Genomic DNA, 24,231 nt, shown 5'->3' with positions numbered 1-24,231 from the left:
ATAAACATTAGCGTTAACATAAACACTAGCTTTAACATAAGCATTAACATTAACATAAACATTAGCATTAACATAAACATTAGCGTTAACATAAACATTAGCTTTAACATAAACATTAGCGTTAATATAAACATTAGCGTTAACATAAACATTAGCATTGGCACTTTTCATAAGTTTTCTTTTGTAGCACCTTTGTTCAACGCTGATCTTATATAATGCAAAGAAAGTAAATCTTTTATCTGAAAAGCAAGTTTTTTAAGTCACACCTGTTGTTCTCATAAATTGCTACGAAACAACTCTGCATCATTTACTAGCAGTACTCTGCAATTGAACACTTCAGATAATCAATGTGCGCAAACTAGGGATTACCCATATTGCATTGTGATTGCTTTAGGTAGAAGCTTCACTAGTAACAAATATAACAATGATGGCGAGAAAGGAGGGGGAGGAGGAAGGTTGAGGAGGGAGGGTGACGAAGGAGGGTGAGGAAGGAGGGGAAGAGAGGAGGGTGAGGGAGGAGGGTGAAGAAGGACAGGGAGAAGGGAAGGTAAGGAGGAAGGGTGAGGAGAGAGGGTGAGAAAGGACGGTGAGAAGGGAGGGTGAGGAGGGTGGGTGAGGAAGGAGGGTGAGGAAGGAGGGCGAGGAAGGAGGGTGAGGGAGGAGGGTGAAGAAGGACAGGGAGAAGGGAGGGTAAGGAGGAAGGGTGAGGAGAGAGGGTGAGAAAGGACGGTGAGAAGGGAGGGTGAGGAGGGTGGGTGAGGATGGAGGGTGAGGAAGGAGGGCGAGGAAGGAGGGTAAGGAAGGAAGGTGAAAAGGGAGGGTGAGGAGGGTGGGTGAGGAAGGAGGGTGAGGAAGGAGGGCGAGGAAGGAGGGTGAGGAAGGAAGGTGAAAAGGGAGGGTGAGGAGGGAAGGTGAGGAAGGAGGGTGAGAAGGGAGGGTGAGGAAGGAGGGTGAAGAGGGAGCAATAAAAGGTTATACAGACATACAAGTCGATGAGAAAAGGGTATTAAAGGGAATAGAGAAGGTGAAGCAAGGTTAGCAGAGTAGAGTGAACAAGTCTACATTCATGGTAGTTGTAGACATACAGTCTAGATAAGCTGTAAGACGGCCTTTCAAATCTATAAATCACCTTGTCTTTCATTATGTAAGTAGTCTAGCTTCGCAAATATGTTTTTGGAACTTTATTGTGATTTCTTTATTTGCGCAGTAAAGTAATAATAGCATAACTTTAGTAGTTGTTTAGCAGGCTTGCTATGACCAACTACAGGAAGCCATCATTAACATCAGCGCTAAACATTTCAGAAGGGAAGTTGTTTTCCCATGCATATTACACACGCGAATAGTCAGGCAAACATTGTCATGACAGAATATGAAGTGGCTGTTGCATTTTTACTAAACAAAAAATTAAACAATTTTGGATTGAGAGACAGTCAGCATTTGCCTTAGTATTTGTGCTGCCAAGTTCAGTAAAACTGCCTGGCATTTATTCACTAGTAGGTAGATTATCACATGTTATTTAGTTGAGATATTTTTAAAATAAAAGCTTAATCAACAGTTGGAAATTTTTGACAGCTGTGTCTATAATAATGGAACTTACAAAATTTAGAGTATTTTGACAGTCATTCTACTGAGTCGTAGACAGCATTTCCATTCTCCTTACTAAACCTAGAGATCCTTAGTTCATTGAGGAATCATTGATCTTAATTTATACAGGTCTTTCACTTGCACGGGTAAATGAGTTAGCATCCATAACTTACTTCCTGTCACATTCTGTTGTCAGTGTGGCCGTTCACAGTAAATAAATGGCTTCTGTAATTGATTAATATAAATCTTTAGACATTCTACCTGTAATTTAATGTCATAAATTTAAATTACACGTTTTTCTAGAATTATGAATCAAATTTCATATCGATAAATTTACTGTGTACGCTATATGATTGACTAGCTTGTATTGCGTCGCGTGTTGGCGTAAATATTTGATTGTTTAAAATTTGAAGCTTTTCATTATAATAAAGGCTTTCCTAGTTAGAGCCCTTCTTAAGCTCAAGTTATAACAATTCCCTTGTAATAGACAAAAGGTAAGCTTTTCAGACATTATTAATAAGGCTAGTATCTTACTTATTGTGAAAGCCGAAGGAGCTTTCTCTACCGATTTGTATCTGCAGGCCTATAATAAAGTCTGACGTGTCAGATAGGTAGTCTACTTCGAGTGGCTACAGTGTTTAGTCAGTGTTTTATTGAACTCGCAAAATTGGGTGATGGATTGTAACTGCAGAGATGGAGCAGTCAACGTTGTGCCAGGCTACCACAGTGTGAGTATCAACTTTTGCTCTCACGTTAGTTTCTTGTTATTTGTTAATTGAGGTCAAGGTCAACGTTAAGACGAAAGTTTATAAGTAATGCAGTCAGTCGATACCGAAATTTAATTCACAGATATAAAAACCATAAGTTCACTTCTTTTGGAGTAGGTTTTAACGAAATGTTATCTTCAATTTATTCTCACTCTATTTGGCTATAAAATTATTGTAACTGAGAGGGCTGCAACCTGTAACCATACGAATGCTGGTAAGTTTGATGTTATCACTGCAACCATTGTATCAGAACTGCGGAATACTATGCTATGCAGAGTACATCGATAAACCGAAAGCGATTTATAAAATCTGGAATCAAGTGTCTTGGAAATTGATTGCAACATATGGAATATTGCATTTCTCACGTGTAAAACATGGGTATTACCTACTAGTGCCCTTTGTTATGATAACGATCTGTTGATAATAGAGTGAGCCGGAATAGCAAACTAATGAAGTTTATATTGGTAGAGCTATACACGCAGTCTACATGTTGCATGAATGCTGTAAAACGCAATAAATCTATCATTATTAGTCTAACGAGCAGGGTGCAACTCGCAGTCTTGCTGTCGACTGAAATGCTGACTCGTGCATACACCGATTGCAATGCTAATGGTGAGTTGTATTTTACCTCGGTGATCATGCCTGTCATTGGCTATTGTATTACGATATATCTAGTTAAACTAAGAGATGAACCATTGTATGTCTAGCAGCCTGTGAAAATAAAGAGGAAACTCGTCTTTGTATTGCGGGGTTGATAAAGTCTCCGTTTAACTTGGGTGCACGATGATCACTGCACTTAAATCCATGGAGTTTTAGCTAGACGTTTATTTTTCTAGGAAGATGAATTGAACTCTCTCACAGAGCATTGCTTGTATTGTGTCATCGTCGTCGCTGCCTAGAGTAAGCACGTTAGGTGCTAGAGTGCTCTTTTTCATACTATTGAATTGCATTAACTCGATCTATACGATTTCCGTGTGCAAAGGCAAACATTAGCAACAGACGGCTTGAACTGAACAATCAACTCGCAGCCCTATTTATTGATGAAAGAGGCGGATGGTTAGGTGTGTGTTCAGTGAAGTTTAGTGAAAACCAAATATACTCGGGTGTCTTTGCACTAGATAAGAGAAGCATAACAATTCGTCCATCGAGTCTAATTGAGGGGTTTCTTTCAATTCCAACTCGGCTTTCTACTCGGTGCAAGCCGTGTGTTGGCTAATGGAATGGTAAGTAGGATTAGCACTGCTGTTGCTCTGGCAATTATTGTGGGTTGTTGCGGTTTTGAAGACGCTTGTAGATCTTAAGCGCGTTTGTAGATTTGAAGAGCGTTTGTAGATTACAAGGCAATTCTATCACTTGAACGCTGCTCATAGCCTATAAGAAACTAATTCCGTTATTTCACAACCAATTTTTATTTTTTCGTTTAAATGCACAATTGCCATAAATTTGGTTTTGATTAATTTCCGTCAATTAAAACAATACGTTTAGTGGCAAGCTCAAGGAATGAACACACAAGCAAGTTTGGAGCTTTGGTAATTCGTATCATTCAAGTGAGCTAAAACTAAGTCTCAACTGTCGACCATTCAGCAGACAAATATTAGAATCTCTACAATATGTAAAAAACCAGTTTGTTAACTACAGTATCTGATCATCGTTTGTCACATAGGCTGCGCCAATGCATTTCATGTAGTGATACTGTATCGGATGTTAGTCTGTAATACTTGTAATCGGGTCTGCTAGCTGCGCATCATTTCTGTCTTATAGATGGAGACTCAACAGCTGCTTCCGCCAGTGCAGTATGGACAAGGCGGTGTGGAGAGCAAACTTTACAACAAAAAAGATTCCTATGGTCGTACTCCTCTCACACCTGTCAACAACTTCGTGAGACCCGAAAGCGTTCATAGAGAATGGCGAGTCTCGGATGAGCTTCATGTTGTCGACAGTGAAAATGTCCGTTACGTGAAAGGACGTCTGTTGGGAAAGGTAGAGGCTCATAAAATTACAATGTAGGTGGCATTAGACGATAGGAATGATAACTGTGAGCTTGAAGTTCATCGTCGTGCTCTATTTATAGGGTGGTTTTGCAAGTGTGGTTCTCTTAACATCGGATGATGGAAGAAATCAACAAGTCGCCGCTAAAATCATCAGCAAAAGACGAATTGTCAAACCAGAAAAGAAAGATAAGGTAATACTAATACCACTTGAAGGCTTGCTAACTATTTGCCCAACCATCTCTTTAATAAAAATTTTGCTTCGATCATTCGAACAGAATGAGTCTGAAAATATTAGCATTTGACCATGAGTTTTGACGGAAAAATTTCAAAGTTTAGACAAATTAATGCAGTTCGAACATGATGAGCTCTTAACTTGCACCTTGCTTATTTAACATTTAACATTTAACCTTTAACCTTAAGCGCTACAAATAAGCACTGAAACATCTTTAGATATTTGTCGTCATTTATGTTTCGGTCATTCTAGAATGAGGGAAACTCTCTTAGTAAATTTATATTTATCAAGAATCTTAAAGCACGCACACGCGAGTAGGGCCATGCAATGTGTAGTAGAGAGAAAAGGCAGGTCGTGTCGTTAGTTGTAGGTAGGGCTCATTACAGGCTTGTAAACCAACACCATGGCAGCGCGTTCAGTCTCCCTTTTCATTGATTTTATGTATAATAACAGGTAAACAGACCGCTGGCTGCCTAAAATATACAAGCTTTAGTCGAAAGCTTTGAAGAGTCGCATGAAATGCTGCCGCAAATGGTTGCTCTATACAGACTTAAATAATGCTGCCTTGTTTTCTATTCATAAGAAAGTTGAGCGTAGTTCATGAGAGGCATTTAATAACATGCCGATTTATGCTGGCTGCCAGGCCTGCAAAAAACAAGGGATGCAGCCCAGTTGTAAAAAAATGAAGGCCTCTCCTCATATGAACTTGGATAACTGGTATAAAGCGTAGTGGATTTTCTGGTTGGGGCTCATCAACAGTTTGCAGCATTTATTTAGAACTCGCTAGAAGCAGTCTGCGGTGTCTGTAAAAAGTATGCCCAAACACATGCAGCGGAAGTTACTAGGCTTGTTTACTGTTTGTGTTTTAGATCGCTCGAGAAATAGACATTCATCGACAAATGAATCACATCAATGTTGTCCAGTTCATAAAATTTTTTGAAGATTGTGAAAATGTCTTCATTCTGATGGAGAATTGTGGGGGAATGGTGAGTACTCAATGTTAGCCTAGGCTCTTATATCTTTTTACCATTGACTTGTGTAAGACTACCATGATACAGTTCAACGAAAATTGGAATGACGGACTCGGAGCTACATATCGAGTGATTTTTAATTTCAGTACTGGTCATTGCTTCACCTTTGCCAAGGCCATAGCCTTGGTTTTATGCAGAGACAAGTTTTGATCTGATTGGCTCCAAGGTGTCAAGGTATTATATGTAATTGATAAAGCAATGACTCGGAAGCAAAATTTAGACGGTGGAGAAAATGCTCCTGCCATGTGTTTTACTCAATGTTTTGTAGTTGCACCAAAGTGGAAACTTTGATAGTCTTTCTCAAATTCATTCTTACTGAGCAGTTAGCAATTGGGGAGTCTGTCTGCTAGGAATGTCTTTGGCATCTCTACCCTCTCACCCTCCTACGCATATTTAAAGCTATTGGTACTGATAGTATCTCTTGGCATGGAGTGTTAGTAATTCAATCATCAAAATATCTTGTTCAAATATTTACAGGTGATTCAAGTACAATGAACAGGGAGTCGGCTCCTTGTTGGTCAGATTGACCTTTTGTTATGACCTTTGCCAACATTTAGTTTTATAATATAAGTAAATTACAAATAATTAGTTAAAAATATTTTGCATTTCATACGCTTAGAAATTAACTTGCTAACATATCGTACAATCAGTTGTCCGTAAATACTTGGTTCTAGTGGTATTTAGAAATGGTATGGCTGGAAAATCTTATCACACAAGAACATTATTTCAGCAGAACATTTCATGCATTGCATGAAAAATGCTAAAAACTAAGTAAATCTGTGAGTAAATGGAAAATGTTTGATTACACCAGAAACTTATGGACAGCATGTCTTGGCCTTTCAATGCAAGAAGATGTTATGATCGACTGCTGTATTGATATTCTCTGCTGTATTGCCTCTCACTTTAGAAACCTTATCCGACTTGAAACAAATGTTTTGTAACATCTCTAACTAACTCTAACTAGTAGCATTTGTTTCAGACTTTAAGTAAGATAGTTAAGATGAGACAGTCTTTGACCGAGCCAGAGGTTAGATTTTACCTGAGAGAATTATTAGCAGGTGAGTCGCATAACTTTTAGTGTATTCACAATTATTCTTAGATGTGAGAAGGTGGCTGAGTGGTTCAGTTGGTTGTGGTGTGTGAAGGGTATTCAGAATATCTGGGTTCAAATCCCTTGGGGTGCAGTATTTTTCTTTACGTTTTCAGCATGTTTTCAGATAAAGCCAAGGCGGACAGATGGCCATGGCTCTATAATAAAGATCAAATTGACCAGATTTTTCTATTTTGTAATGCTAATCATTGCCCTTTATCAAATAATGAAAATAATGATGCAGTGATGAGCCGGTGTCTAAAACACTACATATGCTCAAAATGCTTGTAAAAGGGTTGAAATGAACTTTATGCGTGTCCAAAGTTCATCATACATTTGCTGCTAGAGGGCAGCGTCTCTAGTTCCACACCGTCATGATAATATATTAAGCGGCAACACTGGCCAGTCTAATAGCAGCCTAGTTAACGGGTGACAGAAGATGACATGAGGTACTGCCATGATCACGCTTACATCTCTGCCCCTTGCTACTATATATAGCTAACGGGGTTTGCCTCTCTGCATCTTGATAAAAAACACAAGTGTCATAAAATGAGATTTTTTACAACTATTTGATGCGGAGTATAACAGTTTTCTATAGTTTTGTATCGGCTCTTCAATATCTTGGCTCCGCGCATTCGAGTGTATTTTATATAGGGGTGTTTTCATCACGGGCCTCTAACCTCACTATGCCCCGCGTGTGATCAGATAAGAAAGATGTCATCCTATTTATTTCTAACAGGCTGTCAGTACATCCACAGTCGAGGAGTTGTCCACAGAGATCTGAAGTTGAGTAACTTATTTATAACTGAGAAGATGCATTTGAAAATAGGAGACTTTGGCCTCTCTACGTACATAGCAAATGCCAACGATAGGAAAGAGTAAGTAGAATTATTTGAAAGTTCAGTTAAAAAAAAACTGGCCATTTCATTGCATTGAGTCAGATCAGAGCGTATCTTATCTTGTCACCTGTTCTCCATCAAAGTTGTAATGATTGTCTATAACAATAGCCAACGAGTAACATTCCGGAGCCTTATCTTTTATCATGTGAGTTCCTCACTCCACCTCCTTAGCGCCTCAACTCGTGAGAGTTAACATGTTGGTTACACCGAGTGTACGCGCTACAGAATGGTGTAATTCTATCCTATGAAATTGTGATAAGCTTATACAATGATATTTAACTTGCAGTTCTTCTAATGCAGGCGATTTCAAATAATCGGGAATGTCTCACTACATTGAATCGATTGAATAGTAGCTCCATAGTCGTGTATCTCGCTGTGACTTAAGAAGTTATTACGACCTTTTTGTCGTTTCTGGAGCATGTCTTGCATCCTATTAGCTAATTCTATTACAAATAAGCTCTCATTTGCTTAAATGATACCAAAAATAATCAAACCACATCATGATTGCTCCTAATGGCTACCAGCAATGTTGAAATTTTTTCCAAACAAAAAATAAAATACGGATAACCTACACCCTGCATAACGCTTCCACTCATACCGGCGACTCATAACGCTTCCACTCATACCGGCGACTCATAACGCTTCCACTCATACCGGCGACTCATAACGCTTCCACTCATACCGGCGACTCATAACGCTTCCACTCATACCGCCGACTCATAACGCTTCCACTCATACCGCCGACTCATAACGCTTCCACTCATACCGGCGACTCATAACGCTTCCACTCGTACCGCCGACTCATAACGCTTCCACTCGTACCGCCGACTCATAACGCTTCCACTCGTACCGCCGACTCATAACGCTTCCACTCGTACCGCCGACTCATAACGCTTCCACTCGTACCGCCGACTCATAACGCTTCCACTCGTACCGCCGACTCATAACGCTTCCACTCGTACCGGCGACTCATAACGCTTCCACTCGTACCGGCGACTCATAACGCTTCCACTCGTACCGGCGACTCATAACGCTTCCACTCGTACCGGCGACTCATAACGCTTCCACTCGTACCGGCGACTCATAACGCTTCCACTCGTACCGGCGACTCATAACGCTTCCACTCGTACCGGCGACTCATAACGCTTCCACTCGTACCGGCGACTCATAACGCTTCCACTCGTACCGGCGACTCATAACGCTTCCACTCGTACCGGCGACTCATAACGCTTCCACTCGTACCGGCGACTCATAACGCTTCCACTCGTACCGGCGACTCATAACGCTTCCACTCGTACCGGCGACTCATAACGCTTCCACTCGTACCGGCGACTCATAACGCTTCCACTCGTACCGGCGACTCATAACGCTTCCACTCGTACCGGCGACTCATAACGCTTCCACTCGTACCGGCGACTCATAACGCTTCCACTCGTACCGGCGACTCATAACGCTTCCACTCGTACCGGCGACTCATAACGCTTCCACTCGTACCGGCGACTCATAACGCTTCCACTCGTACCGGCGACTCATAACGCTTCCACTCGTACCGGCGACTCATAACGCTTCCACTCGTACCGGCGACTCATAACGCTTCCACTCGTACCGGCGACTCATAACGCTTCCACTCGTACCGGCGACTCATAACGCTTCCACTCGTACCGGCGACTCATAACGCTTCCACTCGTACCGGCGACTCATAACGCTTCCACTCGTACCGGCGACTCATAACGCTTCCACTCGTACCGGCGACTCATAACGCTTCCACTCGTACCGGCGACTCATAACGCTTCCACTCGTACCGGCGACTCATAACGCTTCCACTCGTACCGGCGACTCATAACGCTTCCACTCGTACCGGCGACTCATAACGCTTCCACTCGTACCGGCGACTCATAACGCTTCCACTCGTACCGGCGACTCATAACGCTTCCACTCGTACCGGCGACTTTGACCTTTGACTTTACTCAGCCATATTTTGCAGATCTATTTGTGGAACACCTAACTACATCTCTCCTGAAGTTATTAACAAAATTGGACACTCCTTTCCTGCTGACATATGGGCCATCGGATGCATAATGTAAGTAATTACTTTTCAGCTTCAGACAGCTGACAGAAGAAAAGATGCCTAAAATTTTCTTCAACTGCAGCAGTGATGTACATTTCATTGTGAGATACTACAGAGAGAAGCCTTAAAATTGGCTGCAGTATCCTAGCATATAACAAATGTTAATAAAGCTAGTAACCTTATATTAAGATCATAATAAATGTATAACAATGGATTTCCATTTTGTCCTATAACAATGTTATAATCTGTGATTAGTGGATTATGGATAAGTTTATGGTGCAGATTCAACAAGTAGAAAGTTATTAAAACTGTAAACAGAGATTGCTAAGCTGCAATAATAGTTCCTGATGCAAATAAAACAATGTAGACATTTGCTTCGCACAAAGATAGAGGACACTTTCCCATCTACAGCGGTAGTTTTAGCTGAATTTTTACGAAATGCTGTATAAATCTGTTGTTGTTATGTTTCTGCACAGAAGCAATTAAATAGAGTATTAAATTAGAGAAATGGTTTATTGCACACTCCAGAGACAACTGATTTGATAACAGAAAACCTAAGTATTTATATGTTTGGTCATAGAAAAGCTTTGTAAAAAGCTACAAGCATTATTAGTAGCTATAATGAGACAGTACTATATAATATTAGCTTGTATAAAGCTTTAGCTAAAAAGCATAATGTTTGTTGGCAAAGTACCAGTAATACTAGGCACTTGCATGACACCTCCTCACTAAGCTAAAGGTTCTTTCTGGTTCTCTTAGACCTTCGGGGTTTGTCTCTGCTATACTCATCTCCATCAGGTAGATGAGGGTTGCGTGGTCTTCTTCTAGACGGAGGTTGCTCTGTTACAGTTTTAGGGGCTGGTAGTTGCAGTTTTGTCTCCTCTGTTAGAACATTGTAGTCTGTAGAGTTGAGCTGTTGTCCAATAGTGTGAATAGTGCATACTGTATCAACATCATCCTCATCTTCTCTTGCATCAAACTCTTTATCAGGTCCAACTGGCAGTCTTGAGAGGACATCTGCATTTTGATGATGCTGGGTAGATCTGTATTCTATGGTGTAGTCATACTGATTTAGTACCAGTGCCCATCTTGCTAGTCTGTTGGCTGCTAGAGCTGGAACTCCTTTGGTAGGTCCTAGAAGTGTGAGAAGAGGTCTGTGGTCAGTTACCAAGATAAACCGTCGACCATACAGGTACTGGTGATACTTCTTTAGAGCAAATATGATTGAGAGAGCTTCTTTTTGTATTTGTGCATATTTCCTCTGTGTGCTGGTCAGTGTTTTTGAAACATTTGCTATTGGTCTCTCACTTCCATCAGGATAACGATGAAATAGTACAGCTCCCAGTCCAGTTTCTGAAGCATCACATGAGATTCCAATGTCAAGATCTGGGTTGAAGTGTGCTAAGACACTATCAGTTGATAGCATATCTTTCAGTTTGTTGAAGCTCTTTTCTTGTTCAGTGCCCCACTTCCAGGTCTCTCCTTGGCGTGTCAGTTTGTGCAATGGTCCTGTGAGTTGTGACAGATTGGGTATGAACTTGCTGTAGAATTGTGTAGCTCCTAAGAAAGATCTTAGCTGAGTTAAGTCTGTTGGTACTGGCATCTGTTGTACTGCATCTGCCTTCTTTCCTTTAGTGATTCCCTTTGAAGTGAGTTTGTGTCCCAGATACTCTACTGTAGGTTGAGCAAAACAGCACTTGTCTTTTCTACATCTGAGCCCTCTTTCTTCTAATCTTTGAAGAAGTCGACGTAAGTTTTGTAGATGGCTCTCTGCATTGGCTCCACTCACTAGTATATCATCTAGGTATACTGCTACTCCTGGGAGGTCTTGTGTCAGTTGCTCCATGATTTCTTGAAAATACCCTGGTGCTGAGCTTATGCCAAAGGGCAACCTCTTCGGTAGTAGTACTCCTCGGTGTGTTGATAGTGCTAGTCGTCGTTGACTTTCTGGTGCCAACAATATTTGATTGTAGGCATCTGCTAAATCAATCTTTGTGTAGCAATAGCCGCCACCTAGTTTTCTGATTAGATCTTCTGGTAGTGGGATAGGTTTCCTATGTGTTTCTAGCTGATTATTGATAGTCTTGGAGTAGTCTCCACATACTCTGATCTTCCCTGCAGCTTGACCTGTTGTAGATTTGCGTACAGGTACAACTGGTGTTCCATACTGGTTGAATTGAGTTGGTTCCCATATGCCTTTAGCTACACCTGCTTCGTATGCTTGGTTGAGCTCTTCTGTCAAGGCAATAGGAACTGGTCTGGGTCGGCAGAAGACTGGCTTTGTTGAAGGTTTGAAGTTTATCTCTAGTTCGAAGTTCTTGAGACATCCTAGCTCGTCTTTGAATATTTCTGGAAATTCTTTGCACATCTCCTTACTCTTGATTTGTAACCTCCCATCTGGCTGGTTCTCTGTGATTGTTGATACAAGGTTCTGTTGTAGCTTGTCATCAATAGAGATGCCTAGTTGCTGTATAGCAGTTCTTCCTAGTAGGTTGAGATCTTGTACAGCACTAATCACAAATGGTAGTCTGACTTCTTTCTGTGCATCCAATTGGGCAGTTAGCTCACATCTGCCAAGCGTCTCTATGAGATGTCCTGAGGCTGATTTGTAGTTAACTGTAGTAGGTTTTAGGTTTGGCTTTCCTAGCTTCTCCCATATTGATTTACAGATGAAGTTGTCACATGCTCCAGTGTCCAGTTCAAGTGTGAAGTTGTCTCCCTCCAGTTTGATGTTTTCAGCAAGTTTCACCATCTTGGTTGATGTGCATTCTATCATCTTTACTGGTTTTTCTGCTGCAGATGATTTCTTTTTCTTGCATGCTCTTTCTATGTGACCTTGTTTAGAACAAAAGTTGCAGGTGGCTGCTTTGAATCTGCAGTCATCCGCTGTATGGTTAGTTCGGTAACATCTGTAGCATAGCTTTCCTTCCTTCTGCTTGTCAGGTGTAGAGTTGTTTTTCTGGATTGGTTTGTATCTTGATTTCTGTTGAGCAACCTTGTTGACTTTAGACGAGTTTCCATAAACTGTCTCTTTGGCAACTTTAGCTGCTTCTGTTTCCTGTGCTACCTGTATAGCTTTGTTGAAGTTGAGTTCATTGTCCTTGACCTTGAAGAGAGATTTGAGAACTGCTTCATTGTTTACAGAGCAGATAAATCTTGTTCTGAGAGCCTCATCTAATGGATCTGTAATGTCTATGAAGGCACATGTAGTTGCATCTTGACGAATTCTGGCAGCTAAGTCTTGAATAGTTTCTCCAGGTTTCCTCTGCATGTCACTCCAATACTTGTAACGCTCTCTAACAATGAAGCGCTTAGGGTCATACTGGTCTTTGAGAAATTCCAGTATTTCATCCATGTCGAGGTCGTTGATCTGCTTGGGTGTTGAAAGCTGAGCTGCCATATTACTAAGCTGCTTGTAGAGTGTAGGCTGTTGGTTGGTGAGAAAAGTGCCAGCAATCTTGTCTTGATGAATAGAATTTGCTGCAATGAATGTGTTGAATCTGTCTATGTAATCTGTTAGTAGCTCTGCTGTTGGGTCAAAACCTGGGAAGGCTGGAACAGCGGTTGCAGCTGTTTCTTGTTTCCGTTGTAGGTTTTGTAGTAGTAGCTCCATCAGTTTCTTATTCTCCTCCATTCTTTCATCTTGCTGACGTCTGTATTCCTGTTGTTGCTGCTTGAACTCCTCATGCTGCTGTTGTCTATGCTCTTCTTGCTGCTTTCTCTGCTCCTCTTGCTGCTGTCTCTGGTCCTCCTGCTGCTTCTGCATTAGCTTGATCAGGTCTGCTACTTCTGCCATTGTAGTGGTGCAATTTTGAACAGTTACTCTTGTAATAAACTAGAACTCTTTGTATCGATTTTATCAATGATAAAATCTGAACAACACTCTTTGTAACTGTTCAAAAGAGAAATCCTTGTCGCCAATTAGCTTCTGTTATGTTTCTGCACAGAAGCAATTAAATAGAGTATTAAATTAGAGAAATGGTTTATTGCACACTCCAGAGACAACTGATTTGATAACAGAAAACCTAAGTATTTATATGTTTGGTCATAGAAAAGCTTTGTAAAAAGCTACAAGCATTATTAGTAGCTATAATGAGACAGTACTATATAATATTAGCTTGTATAAAGCTTTAGCTAAAAAGCATAATGTTTGTTGGCAAAGTACCAGTAATACTAGGCACTTGCATGACAGTTGTATATTGAGATCACATTCCTCTTCAAATCAAAGGGTTGAGCTATCGAACATAACTGATCAGCTGTTTTACAACTAGTATTTGATGCGGATAGCCACATGTTGTCATCAACAGCTGTGAACATTTTGGGATGAGTGTTTTACTGAAGCGAATAGATTAGAACTCATGATTAGTATTCAGCCAAGTGGTCCACGAACAAGAAGTGCTGGCTAAATTTACAGCACAAAGTTAAAGCAATCAATTATTTTCTTGCCTTACTAGGTAATATCAAAAGTTTGTTTGTAACATTGATTGTTTGTTAACTGATTAGCTCCTTTTATCGCTGTGTTTCCGTCTACTTGCTAAGAGCAAGCAACTCTTTATTGTCATACTTCTATTTAAAGATATGCGCTCCTCTCAGGACGGCCTCCCTTTGAAACTGATTGTCTCAAGGAGACTTACAAACTCATCACCAAGTGCAAATATAACGAATTGGCTGTGGCGTCGACTAATGCTCGGCATATCATTGGCCGATGTCTTAGAGTGGATCCTGATGTATGTAAACACGTGTCTCAAGTCGTAGGCACATGCCATCTTACCCCATAGCTGTTCTACACCGCTTTCCAGCGAATTGTCGTAATTAATGGCAAAGTTTTCTTTGGCCTATCCGCAAAATGAATGCACAGGCTACATTTAGCTACTGACAGAAGGCATCGTTTGTATCTATATTTATTTATCATTCATTATATATTACATAGTACTACATAGTATTACATAAATATACATTATATTACATAGTATTACATAAATATACATTATATTACATAGTATTACATAAATATACATTATATTACATAATATTACATAAATATACATTATATTACATAGTATTACATAAATATACATTATATTACCTAGTGTTACGTAAATATACATTATACTATCTAGTGTTACATAAATATACATTATACTATCTAGTGTTACATAAATATACATTATATTACCTAGTGTTACATAAATATACATTATATTACCTAGTGTTACATAAATATACATTATATTACCTAGTGTTACATAAATATACATTATATTACCTAGTATTACATAAATATACATTATATTACCTAGTATTACATAAATATACATTATATTACCTAGTATTACATAAATATACATTATATTACCTAGTATTACATAAATATACATTATATTACCTAGTATTACATAAATATACATTATATTACCTAGTGTTACATAAATATACATTATATTACCTAGTATTACATAAATATACATTATATTACCTAGTATTACATAAATATACATTATATTACTTAGTGTTACATAATAAATGTATGATGATTGAAAGTGGTGCAGTTAGTAGCCGCTTAGCTGCAAAGACTCTCATTTAAATTCTAGTGATTTATTTTTTAACGCCATTAATGCTACTTATTATAGTGACGATGTTACACAGAACTTATTATAGTGACGATGTTACACAGAACTTATTATAGTGACGATGTTACACAGAACTTATTATAGTGACGATGTTACACAGAGCTTATTATAGTGACGATGTTACACAGAGCTTATTATAGTGACGATGTTACACAGAGCTTATTATAGTGACGATGTTACACAGAACTTATTATAGTGAAGATCTTACACAGAACTTATTATAGTGACGATGTTACACAGAACTTATTATAGTGACGATGTTACATAGAACTTATTATAGTGACGATGTTACACAGAACTTATTATAGTGAAGATCTTACACAGAACTTATTATAGTGAAGATGTTACACAGAACTTATTATAGTGAAGATCTTACACAGAACTTATTATAGTGAAGATGTTACACAGAACTTGACCCATTTGACTTAATGAAAAATGTTTAAATTGCATTTATATGCTATCGGTGGCATTGTGCTATATAAAATGCTATCTTGGCAGGCGCGGGCATCGATTGAGAAACTAAAAAATGATGAATTTGTGATGGCTGAACCAACTCCTTCCTGTCTCAGCCCAGAAACAGTTAGAATGAAGCCTGCTGTCTCTGGAGATAATTGGTATGTTACTGTACATTTACAGTTTGATCCCCTGTAGGTAATTGGTACTTTACTTTATATATATGTATAAATATATATATATTTGTAAATAGACATGTTACTGCACATATAAAAGTCCACCGGTGTTACCTTTCTGAATTTTCAGCTAGATTAGTTTACCATTGCGGGAATGAGTCAAGGCATTAAGTCTACTATTTCTGGTTGATCAATGGTAATACAGACCTACAAGAAAGATTTACGAGTAATGGTTAAAGTAACAGTTGTTTTGAACCTCAAAGCCTGAACTCGTTGAGAATAGTAAGATAAGCATTTAAGGGCAGTTTTTAAACATTTCTCGCCCAACTTCAGTTGATGTTACAGCAACCACCTGCCAGGGAATGCCAATAATGTACCAATAGACGCTTTGCAATATCTCGTCAGTAAGATGGACGACCTTGAGATATGTGCCCACGGTTAGTGTCTTTCTCTGCTGTTTACGCTTTTATTCTTTTAAGCAGACGGGTAACTTCGATGCTTTTGATAATTCGTTGTTCAAAGGAACTTTTTACAAAATTGTCTGCCTTTTAGTGTGATTACGTACCTTAATCATACGCAGCAGAGTAGGTGCTCCATAGGTTTAGCAGCAGGTTTAGCTGGTGCTAATAAGAGTAGGTGTTCTATAGGTTTAGCAGCAGGTTTAGCAGCAGGTTTAGCAGCAGGTTTAGCAGCAGGTTTAGCAGCAGGTTTAGCAGCAGGTTTAGCAGCAGGTTTAGCAGCAGGTTTAGCAGCAGGTTTAGCAGCAGGTTTAGCAGCAGGTTTAGCAGCAGGTTTAGCTGGTGTTAATAAGAGTAGGTGTTCTATAGGTTTAGCAGCAGGTTTAGCTGGTATTAATAAGAGTAGGTGTTCCATAGGCTTAGCAGCAAATTTAGCTGGTGTCACTAAGAGTAGGTGTTCCATAGGTTTAGCAACAAATTTAGCTGGTGTCAATAAGTAATAGATTAAATATTAGAATCACTTAGTACAGTCACCGCAAACTTCTCACTTTGGATGTCCGACAAAAAATTGTTCAAGTCAAGGTTTGATTCTGGGTCTTATTGTTAAAATCTTTGAAAGTGTTTGGATCTTTCAACTGGTGACAGAGATTTGGTGGCAGAGGTAATTAGAAAGAGTTTTTAATCTGTTTTTATAGTACTATAACACACTCATTCTTAGCTCAAGGAGTATGCGCCAAAATCTAGTGAAATTGTTACAAATGTAGGTGTATTTCAGTATTGTATGCAAGCAGTATCATGTTAACAGATATAATTGAAACATGACACATGTTTGCAGGTGGTAAGAAACCTTCGGACTTTCCACGATCATACGAGGTCTGCATTGAGGCGATGCATGTGGTGAAAGATGCTGCCGAAAGGATGAGAATTTTAGGTAAAATTTGTTGTATTTGGATGATAGATGGATTTGTACACTTACCTCCAAACTGACACAACTCACTTTGATTTTTTCATAAGTTAATGTCAAAATTTAAAATGGTTCAAATGTTCCAAAGTAGTTTAGTTTTTCTCCAAACGAGTGTACTTCTCTAAAATTTCATACCATATCATATGTAATTTTAAGAACAAATCAGTAGGAAATGTTTTTATACAGTTTTTATATGTTTAATACAGGAAAGTAGCCTGTTTTTCTATCACATTTTTAGCTACATTCAAACCTGAACATTTGTGATTTTTATTTAGTACCCAAGTTATTACTGCTCAGTCACCAAGTTGGGGAAAATCATAGCGTGTACGTGTGTACGCGTGTACGCGTGTACGTGTATAAACGGTACAAAACAAACTGTACCAGTTTTGTTTTTGTTGTGCACAGAACTTTTGAAAATACTGAAGTATTTTTTTTACTACAGAAAAACTTACCGTTAAATTTTTCTCCAATTGCTCTTTGTTTATGACCAGGTGGGGACAAAAGTGTCAACTTACAATGTCGAGCTTCAGACCAGTTTGTGTGGATCACCAAATGGGTAGACTACTCCCATAAGTTTGGTTTTGGGTTTCTTCTCTCCAATAACCTTTATGGTGCTTGTTTCAAAGACCACCTTACAATAACCATAAACGGGAAAGGCAGGTTGGTGCTATACGTAGCATATGAATGTATGAAAGATATGCATATGACATCGGTAACAAATTAATAAGTATTATAAGCCTATATCAGAACTTTCTAGAAGCTAATTCACAACAAACAACCGTAAGGAGGGAGCCTCAAAGCAAGCTTAAATAGGAACAATCTCTAGTAGCGAGAAGTTGTATGAGTGGATAACTCCATATTTATGGTCATGTGTTTAAATTTCTAAATGGCATGTTATCATATAATACCTTGGCTGCCTTCCGAATAGCTTAAAGGTGTCACTAACACCATCTTCAAATGTAAGTTTAGAATTATAACTTCTTGCTAGGGGTAGAGTTATGTACTACCGCACCATACATGTACATGTAAGTCTTCTGCTGCCCGCATACATTTAACAGCAATAAGATTTCACACAATGATTAGGTAACTATTATACTTGTAGTCACGTAGCTCTGCAAGATCCTACACAACCTGAAACCATATGCTGCGAAACGGAAAAGCTTCCTGAGCAGTATGAAAGACGCCTGCATGTGAGTAGAGAGTGAATGAGTGCATATGAATGCTTCGAATCACTCTGGTTATGAAGCAAAAAGTTCGCATGTTTTCATATTGTAAGCCTCAATAGAATGTATTGGTATACATAACAGTCATATTCACAAACGCGAGTGAAAAGCATCCATCTTCCGATTCTTTAAAATTGGTTCTTACTCGAAACTAGCCAACTAAAGTGAGCTATTTGATGATAGGTTTTGAGAAGTTTTAATACTCAACACTGATCACTGATCGACTTTCAACTCTGATCACTGATCGACTTTCAACACTGATCACTGATCGACTTTCAACTCTGATCACTGATCGACTTTCAACTCTGATCACTGATCGACTTTCAACTCTGAACAATGATTGAATGATTATAAATACACAAAATAGCGATTAGTGGATTTTTAAGGCTGCAGATTGATGGAACAAATTATGTTTTTCAGATTCTTTTAATTTGAAATGCTAAGTTTATCTGCAGAAAGCCACATTTTGTTATTATTGTCATGGCTATTGTTATGGTTCAGTTGTGTATGCGGTACTCGTTTGTGCATGCGGTACTCGTTTGTGCATGCGGTACTCGTTTGTGCATGCGGTACTCGTTTGTGCATGCGCTACTCGTTTGTGCATGCGCTACTCGTTTGTGCATGCGGTACTCGTTTGTGCATGCGCTACTCGTTTGTGCATGCGGTACTCGTTTGTGCATGCGGTACTCGTTTGTGCATGCGGTACTCGTTTGTGCATGCGGTACTCGTTTGTGCATGCGCTACTCGTTTGTGCATGCGGTACTCGTTTGTGCATGCGGTACTCGTTTGTGCATGCGGTACTCGTTTGTGCATGCGGTACTCGTTTGTGCATGCGGTACTCGTTTGTGCATGCGGTACTCGTTTGTGCATGCGGTACTCGTTTGTGCATGCGGTACTCGTTTGTGCATGCGGTACTCGTTTGTGCATGCGGTACTCGTTTGTGCATGCGGTACTCGTTTGTGCATGCGGTACTCGTTTGTGCATGCGGTACTCGTTTGTGCATGCGGTACTCGTTTGTGCATGCGGTACTCGTTTGTGCATGCGGTACTCCTTTGTGCATGCGGTACTCGTTTGTGCATGCGGTACTCGTTTGTGCATGCGGTACTCGTTTGCGTGTCCAACTCGAAGGTTTTCTGAGATTTGCGACAGTGGTTCCATGCAGCACGAAGTTCAAACAATACTAGTTTCTCTTTCAGGTGATGAAGTACTTTGTGAAATATATGGATGCTACCTTGATAAAAGGAGGTGATGCCAAAGAACAGAAGTCGAACACAGACTTACTGAAAAGTACATTCATATTCCGGTGGATGCGAACTAAAGACAGCATCATTATGGTGCTTAATAATGGAACAGTGCAGGTATTTATCAAGAAAAAATGGACAATAAGTAGGTATATGGTTATACAACTCGATCTGTTGTAGAACATGGTCAATAAGCACGGGCCTGATTTCTAAGATCAGTATGACAAATGGTATAGTATGACGTATGGTATAGTATGACGTATGGTATAGTATGACGTATGATATAGTATGACGTATGATATAGTATGACGTAGTATGGCGTATGATATAGTATGACGTATGACGTATGACATAGTATGGCGTATGATATAGTATGACGTATGACGTATGATATAGTATGACGTATGACGAATGACGTATGATATAGTATGACGTATGACGTATGATATATGTTGCAGTAACATTCAGCATTTAATCATCATGATAAGGCTGCATTTGAGGCACAATTCAGAACTGCAACAGGAATAATTTTACAGATTTCTATCTAACCAGCAAAGATTGAATCAAGAAGTTAACACATTGTTGCTTATCTTCTAATTGTTTCGATCAATGCGCATGCTGTTATTTCCTGAATGCTTTCTACACTTCAACAGGTAAACTGGGTTGCTGATCACACAAAGCTGGCTGTATCCAAAATTGGCAGAGACTATAAAATTATGTACATAAACAAACGAAGGCAGTCATCTATATACAACTTGAAAGATCTCGTCAACTGCTCCGCCTCATCAGAGATTCGCATGAGGCTCAAGTACATAGGTGTAATTTTATCAAAGTTGCTCAACCTTGAGGTGCTGTAGCTCCAACTCTATCTAGGTTCGCTTTCCTGGCTATTTCTGCTCATTCTCAGACCTCATTCTCAGACCATTCCTAAAACAAGACTAAGTTTTAATCAAGTAGCATATTTATTGTAGGCTCTCGTTAATGGGCACAGGAAATTTTCAGTTCAGTTTATTTTTTTGTTTGTTCATTGATTTTATTAAATTTTTTTATGTTCCCCAAACAGTTGAATTTTACACATTAGATGGTAGCCTTTAAAATCAGTGCGAGAGGGTTAATTTAGTGATGTATGTAGATATTTCCCCTTGTCAACTGTTTCGGTATCTGGGGATGCCGTACTCCTCCATTAGAAGGTGCTTCATGGATGTAGAAAATCTATTTTTAGCTTATTCGTTTTTAAATTTATTTCTTGTACAAAGCATTTATTGTTCTATTCCAGATATTTATTTGTCACCACAAATGCTACATCAGTTCAATGTCTTTTTAAATAAACTAGTCGCAACCAATAATTGTCTCAAGGTGTCTGATTGGTTAAATGTCGACCTCAGTTTTATCGTGGAGAGTTTTGTTAGGAATACTCGAACCAGGTAGGAGTTGCAGGATATTAGTTTTTACTGCAATATGAACCATGTCCGGCTGTCCGAAGCCATGCCTAAAGGTTAAGACGGATAAAGAGGGGTTATGCATCACATAGGAATCTCACACCGATACTCAGCTTAGCAGGCAGGCAGGCCTACTGCGCTACCTTACTGCAGGCCCGTATTCCTTGAAGCGGCTGAAAATTAATCTTAAATTAATGAAAATTACTTGCACTAGAATAAGCTGAAATAGAAAATGTGGCATTGAGCATGCAAGCGGGACAATGTATGATCCATCTATGATATATGGTACATCTATGATACATCTATGATATATGGTAGCAAAACCCTTTATTATGGCTTGTGTGAAGCGCCCAGCATTTGTAATCTTTAGTTACACAGCCCATGAATACCTGTCATTGTGAAACAAAGGAACTCATCATGTTATTCAACTTCTATATTAGTATTTATGCATCCTGTCGTAGGAGTATTATACACCTCTTACGGAACCACTCATCCCCTTTTATTTAACCATTTTTAATATGATTAGGAAACGGCTTTCTGGACTCTTGGTAGCCTGACACGCCGATTTGTTATTCCAACTTCCTAGCACCTGCTATTTTACTGCTTAGCATAAATTTTATCTGCTTCTTTGTACTTACTCGCTTACTGCCTAGGAAGCTTTGCAGCGCCCAATCTGTGATCTACGGATGTGACGATTGCCTGACCGATTAGGCAAACATATATTAATAAGCCTGCGTAGATCAGAAACAATTTGAATTCCATATTTTACTCACGCTCTAGGTATCACTCTGCTCTTGTATTACTTTTTATAATTTTAGACTTGCGCAATTAGCATCAGCCATTGATTTGATTAGCCTTTATATATTTTATGTTTTTGCTATTGAAAGTTTGAATTTTTAATAAATATATTCTGTTTTAAAGTTTTCAACTAAAACAAACCAGTATAATTCTTGACATTAAATCTACACCTAAAATACAGTCCTCTAAATTCACAAATCATAAACCAACTACTTGAACCACCAATCCAGCACTTATAGTTAATAATCCTTAAAACAGAGGATCATTACACTTGTGAATATCTTATGACACCAATTATTTACATGTACAAATGTACTGTACTTTAAATCCTCCCAAATTTCACACTCATGTCTACAGCTAGAGGCGAGATGTCTACAGCTAGAGGCGAGATGTCTACAGCTAGAGGCGAGATGTCTACAGCTATAGGCGAGATGTCTACAGCTAGAGGCGAGATGTCTACAGCTAGAGGCGAGATGTCTACAGCTAGAGGGGCGAGATTTCTACAGCTAGAGGGGCGAGATACGTACAGCTAGAGGGGCGAGATACGTACAGCTAGAGGGGCGAGATACGTACAGCTAGAGGGGCGAGATGCGTACAGCTAGAGGGGCGAGATGCGTACAGCTAGAGGGGCGAGAGATGCCTACAGCTAGAGGGGCGAGAGATGCCTACAGCTAGAGGGGCGAGAGATGCCTACAGCTAGAGGGGCGAGAGATGCCTACAGCTAGAGGGGCGAGAGATGCCTACAGCTAGAGGGGCGAGAGATGCCTACAGCTAGAGGGGCGAGAGATGCCTACAGCTAGAGGGGGGAGAGATGCCTACAGCTAGAGGGGCGAGAGATGCTTACAGCTAGAGGGGCGAGAGATGCCTACAGCTAGAGAGGCGAGAGATGCCTACAGCTAGAGGGGCGAGAGATGCCTACAGCTAGAGGGGTGAGAGATGCCTACAGCTAGAAAGACGAGTGATGCATACAGCTAGAAAGACGAGTGATGCGTACCGCTAGAAAGACGAGCGATGCCTACAGCTTGATAGACGAGCGATGCCTACAGCTAGAAAGACGAGCGATGCCTATAGCTAGAAAGACGAGCGATGCCTATAGCTAGAAAGACGAGAGATACCTATAGCTAGAAAGACGAGAGATACCTATAGCTAGAAAGACGAGAGATGCCTATAGCTAGAAAGACGAGAGATGCCTATAGCTAGAAAGACGAGAGATGCCTATAGCTAAAAAAACGAGAGATGCCTATAGCTAGAAAGATGAGCGATGCCTATAGCTAGAAAGGCGAAATGTAAAACTGTTAAGTTCTGGATCTTATTTGTTGCTCAGCAACTGTAACAATAGTACTTTAATTTCTGCCAAATGTATTATGTTATTGTTATCATTAGTATTATTGTCATTTCTTCTTCAGCTATTTGGTTCCAAGTTATGTAATTTTGGCGCGTGTAGAGAGACATTGAGTTTTGCTTTGAGCTCTCAAGGTTTGGCAGCAAGAAACGCTGGTGTGTACTGATGCTGCATTATCAGCCAAGTTTTTAAAGACCCATTCTCATACAAAGTCATGCTCCCTCCAACAAGTGGTTCAAGTTTTTGCTGTACTACTCAGTTGTGTAGAGGGCTAGAGGCTGAGTTTCCTTTACTGTGCTTATTCGTTGACTTCAAAAAATAGTAATAATGATAATAATCATTGTAATAGCCATGACATAGCGAGTGTTATGTTACGGATTGCAGCATTTACACAATGACTCATTTCTCCAGAATTTTAGCCAGGCAGTTAGGCAGTTTACTCGTGTGCTGTTAACGCCAAGGTGAAATACGGTAGTTTTAATAATAGCAATAAACATTGTTAGACAATAACAGGGCCATGTTTGAACCCATTTTAGCTTGTACAGCTCTATACACTACCTCTATTTCCATATGCTGATTTTATATCAATACACTGACTCTATTTCTACACGCTGAGTCCACTTAGCTCAAAATTACTGTCAGTTGAGTAACTTGCCTAGTGTCACAATAAAAACATTCGTAGTATTCCAAACTATTTTCATTATTATTGTTACTGTTGTATGAAGAATCATTTAATACTGCAGCAAACACAAAATCAAATAACATGGAAACAAGATAGATTTATAAATTTATTTAAAATTTGTAAATGAATGACAAATCTAATAAAGTTTTACTAAAATGATTTT

General features: G+C 39.5%; 1 protein-coding gene across 1 annotated transcript; it reads left to right on the top strand.

Moving 5' to 3' along the window:
* Positions 1 to 2,237: 2,237 nt before the first annotated feature.
* Positions 2,238 to 20,860, top strand: LOC137391565 (serine/threonine-protein kinase PLK1-like). The gene is made up of 15 exons (XM_068078077.1): positions 2,238 to 2,312; positions 4,113 to 4,331; positions 4,423 to 4,533; positions 5,444 to 5,560; positions 6,585 to 6,663; positions 7,435 to 7,573; positions 9,579 to 9,674; positions 14,239 to 14,389; positions 15,791 to 15,906; positions 16,267 to 16,358; positions 17,215 to 17,310; positions 17,835 to 18,003; positions 18,446 to 18,533; positions 19,763 to 19,924; positions 20,461 to 20,860. The coding sequence occupies exons 1-15, from the start codon at positions 2,259 to 2,261 to the stop codon at positions 20,662 to 20,664; spliced, it is 1,893 nt and encodes a 630-aa protein (XP_067934178.1). The 5' UTR covers positions 2,238 to 2,258; the 3' UTR covers positions 20,665 to 20,860.
* Positions 20,861 to 24,231: the final 3,371 nt, after the last annotated feature.

Source organism: Watersipora subatra, chromosome 3 (assembly GCF_963576615.1).
Source record: "Watersipora subatra chromosome 3, tzWatSuba1.1, whole genome shotgun sequence".
NCBI classification, from domain to species: domain Eukaryota; kingdom Metazoa; phylum Bryozoa; class Gymnolaemata; order Cheilostomatida; family Watersiporidae; genus Watersipora; species Watersipora subatra.
The sequence above is the reverse complement of the archived record's forward strand: the minus strand, read 5'-3'. Positions and strand labels throughout refer to the sequence as shown.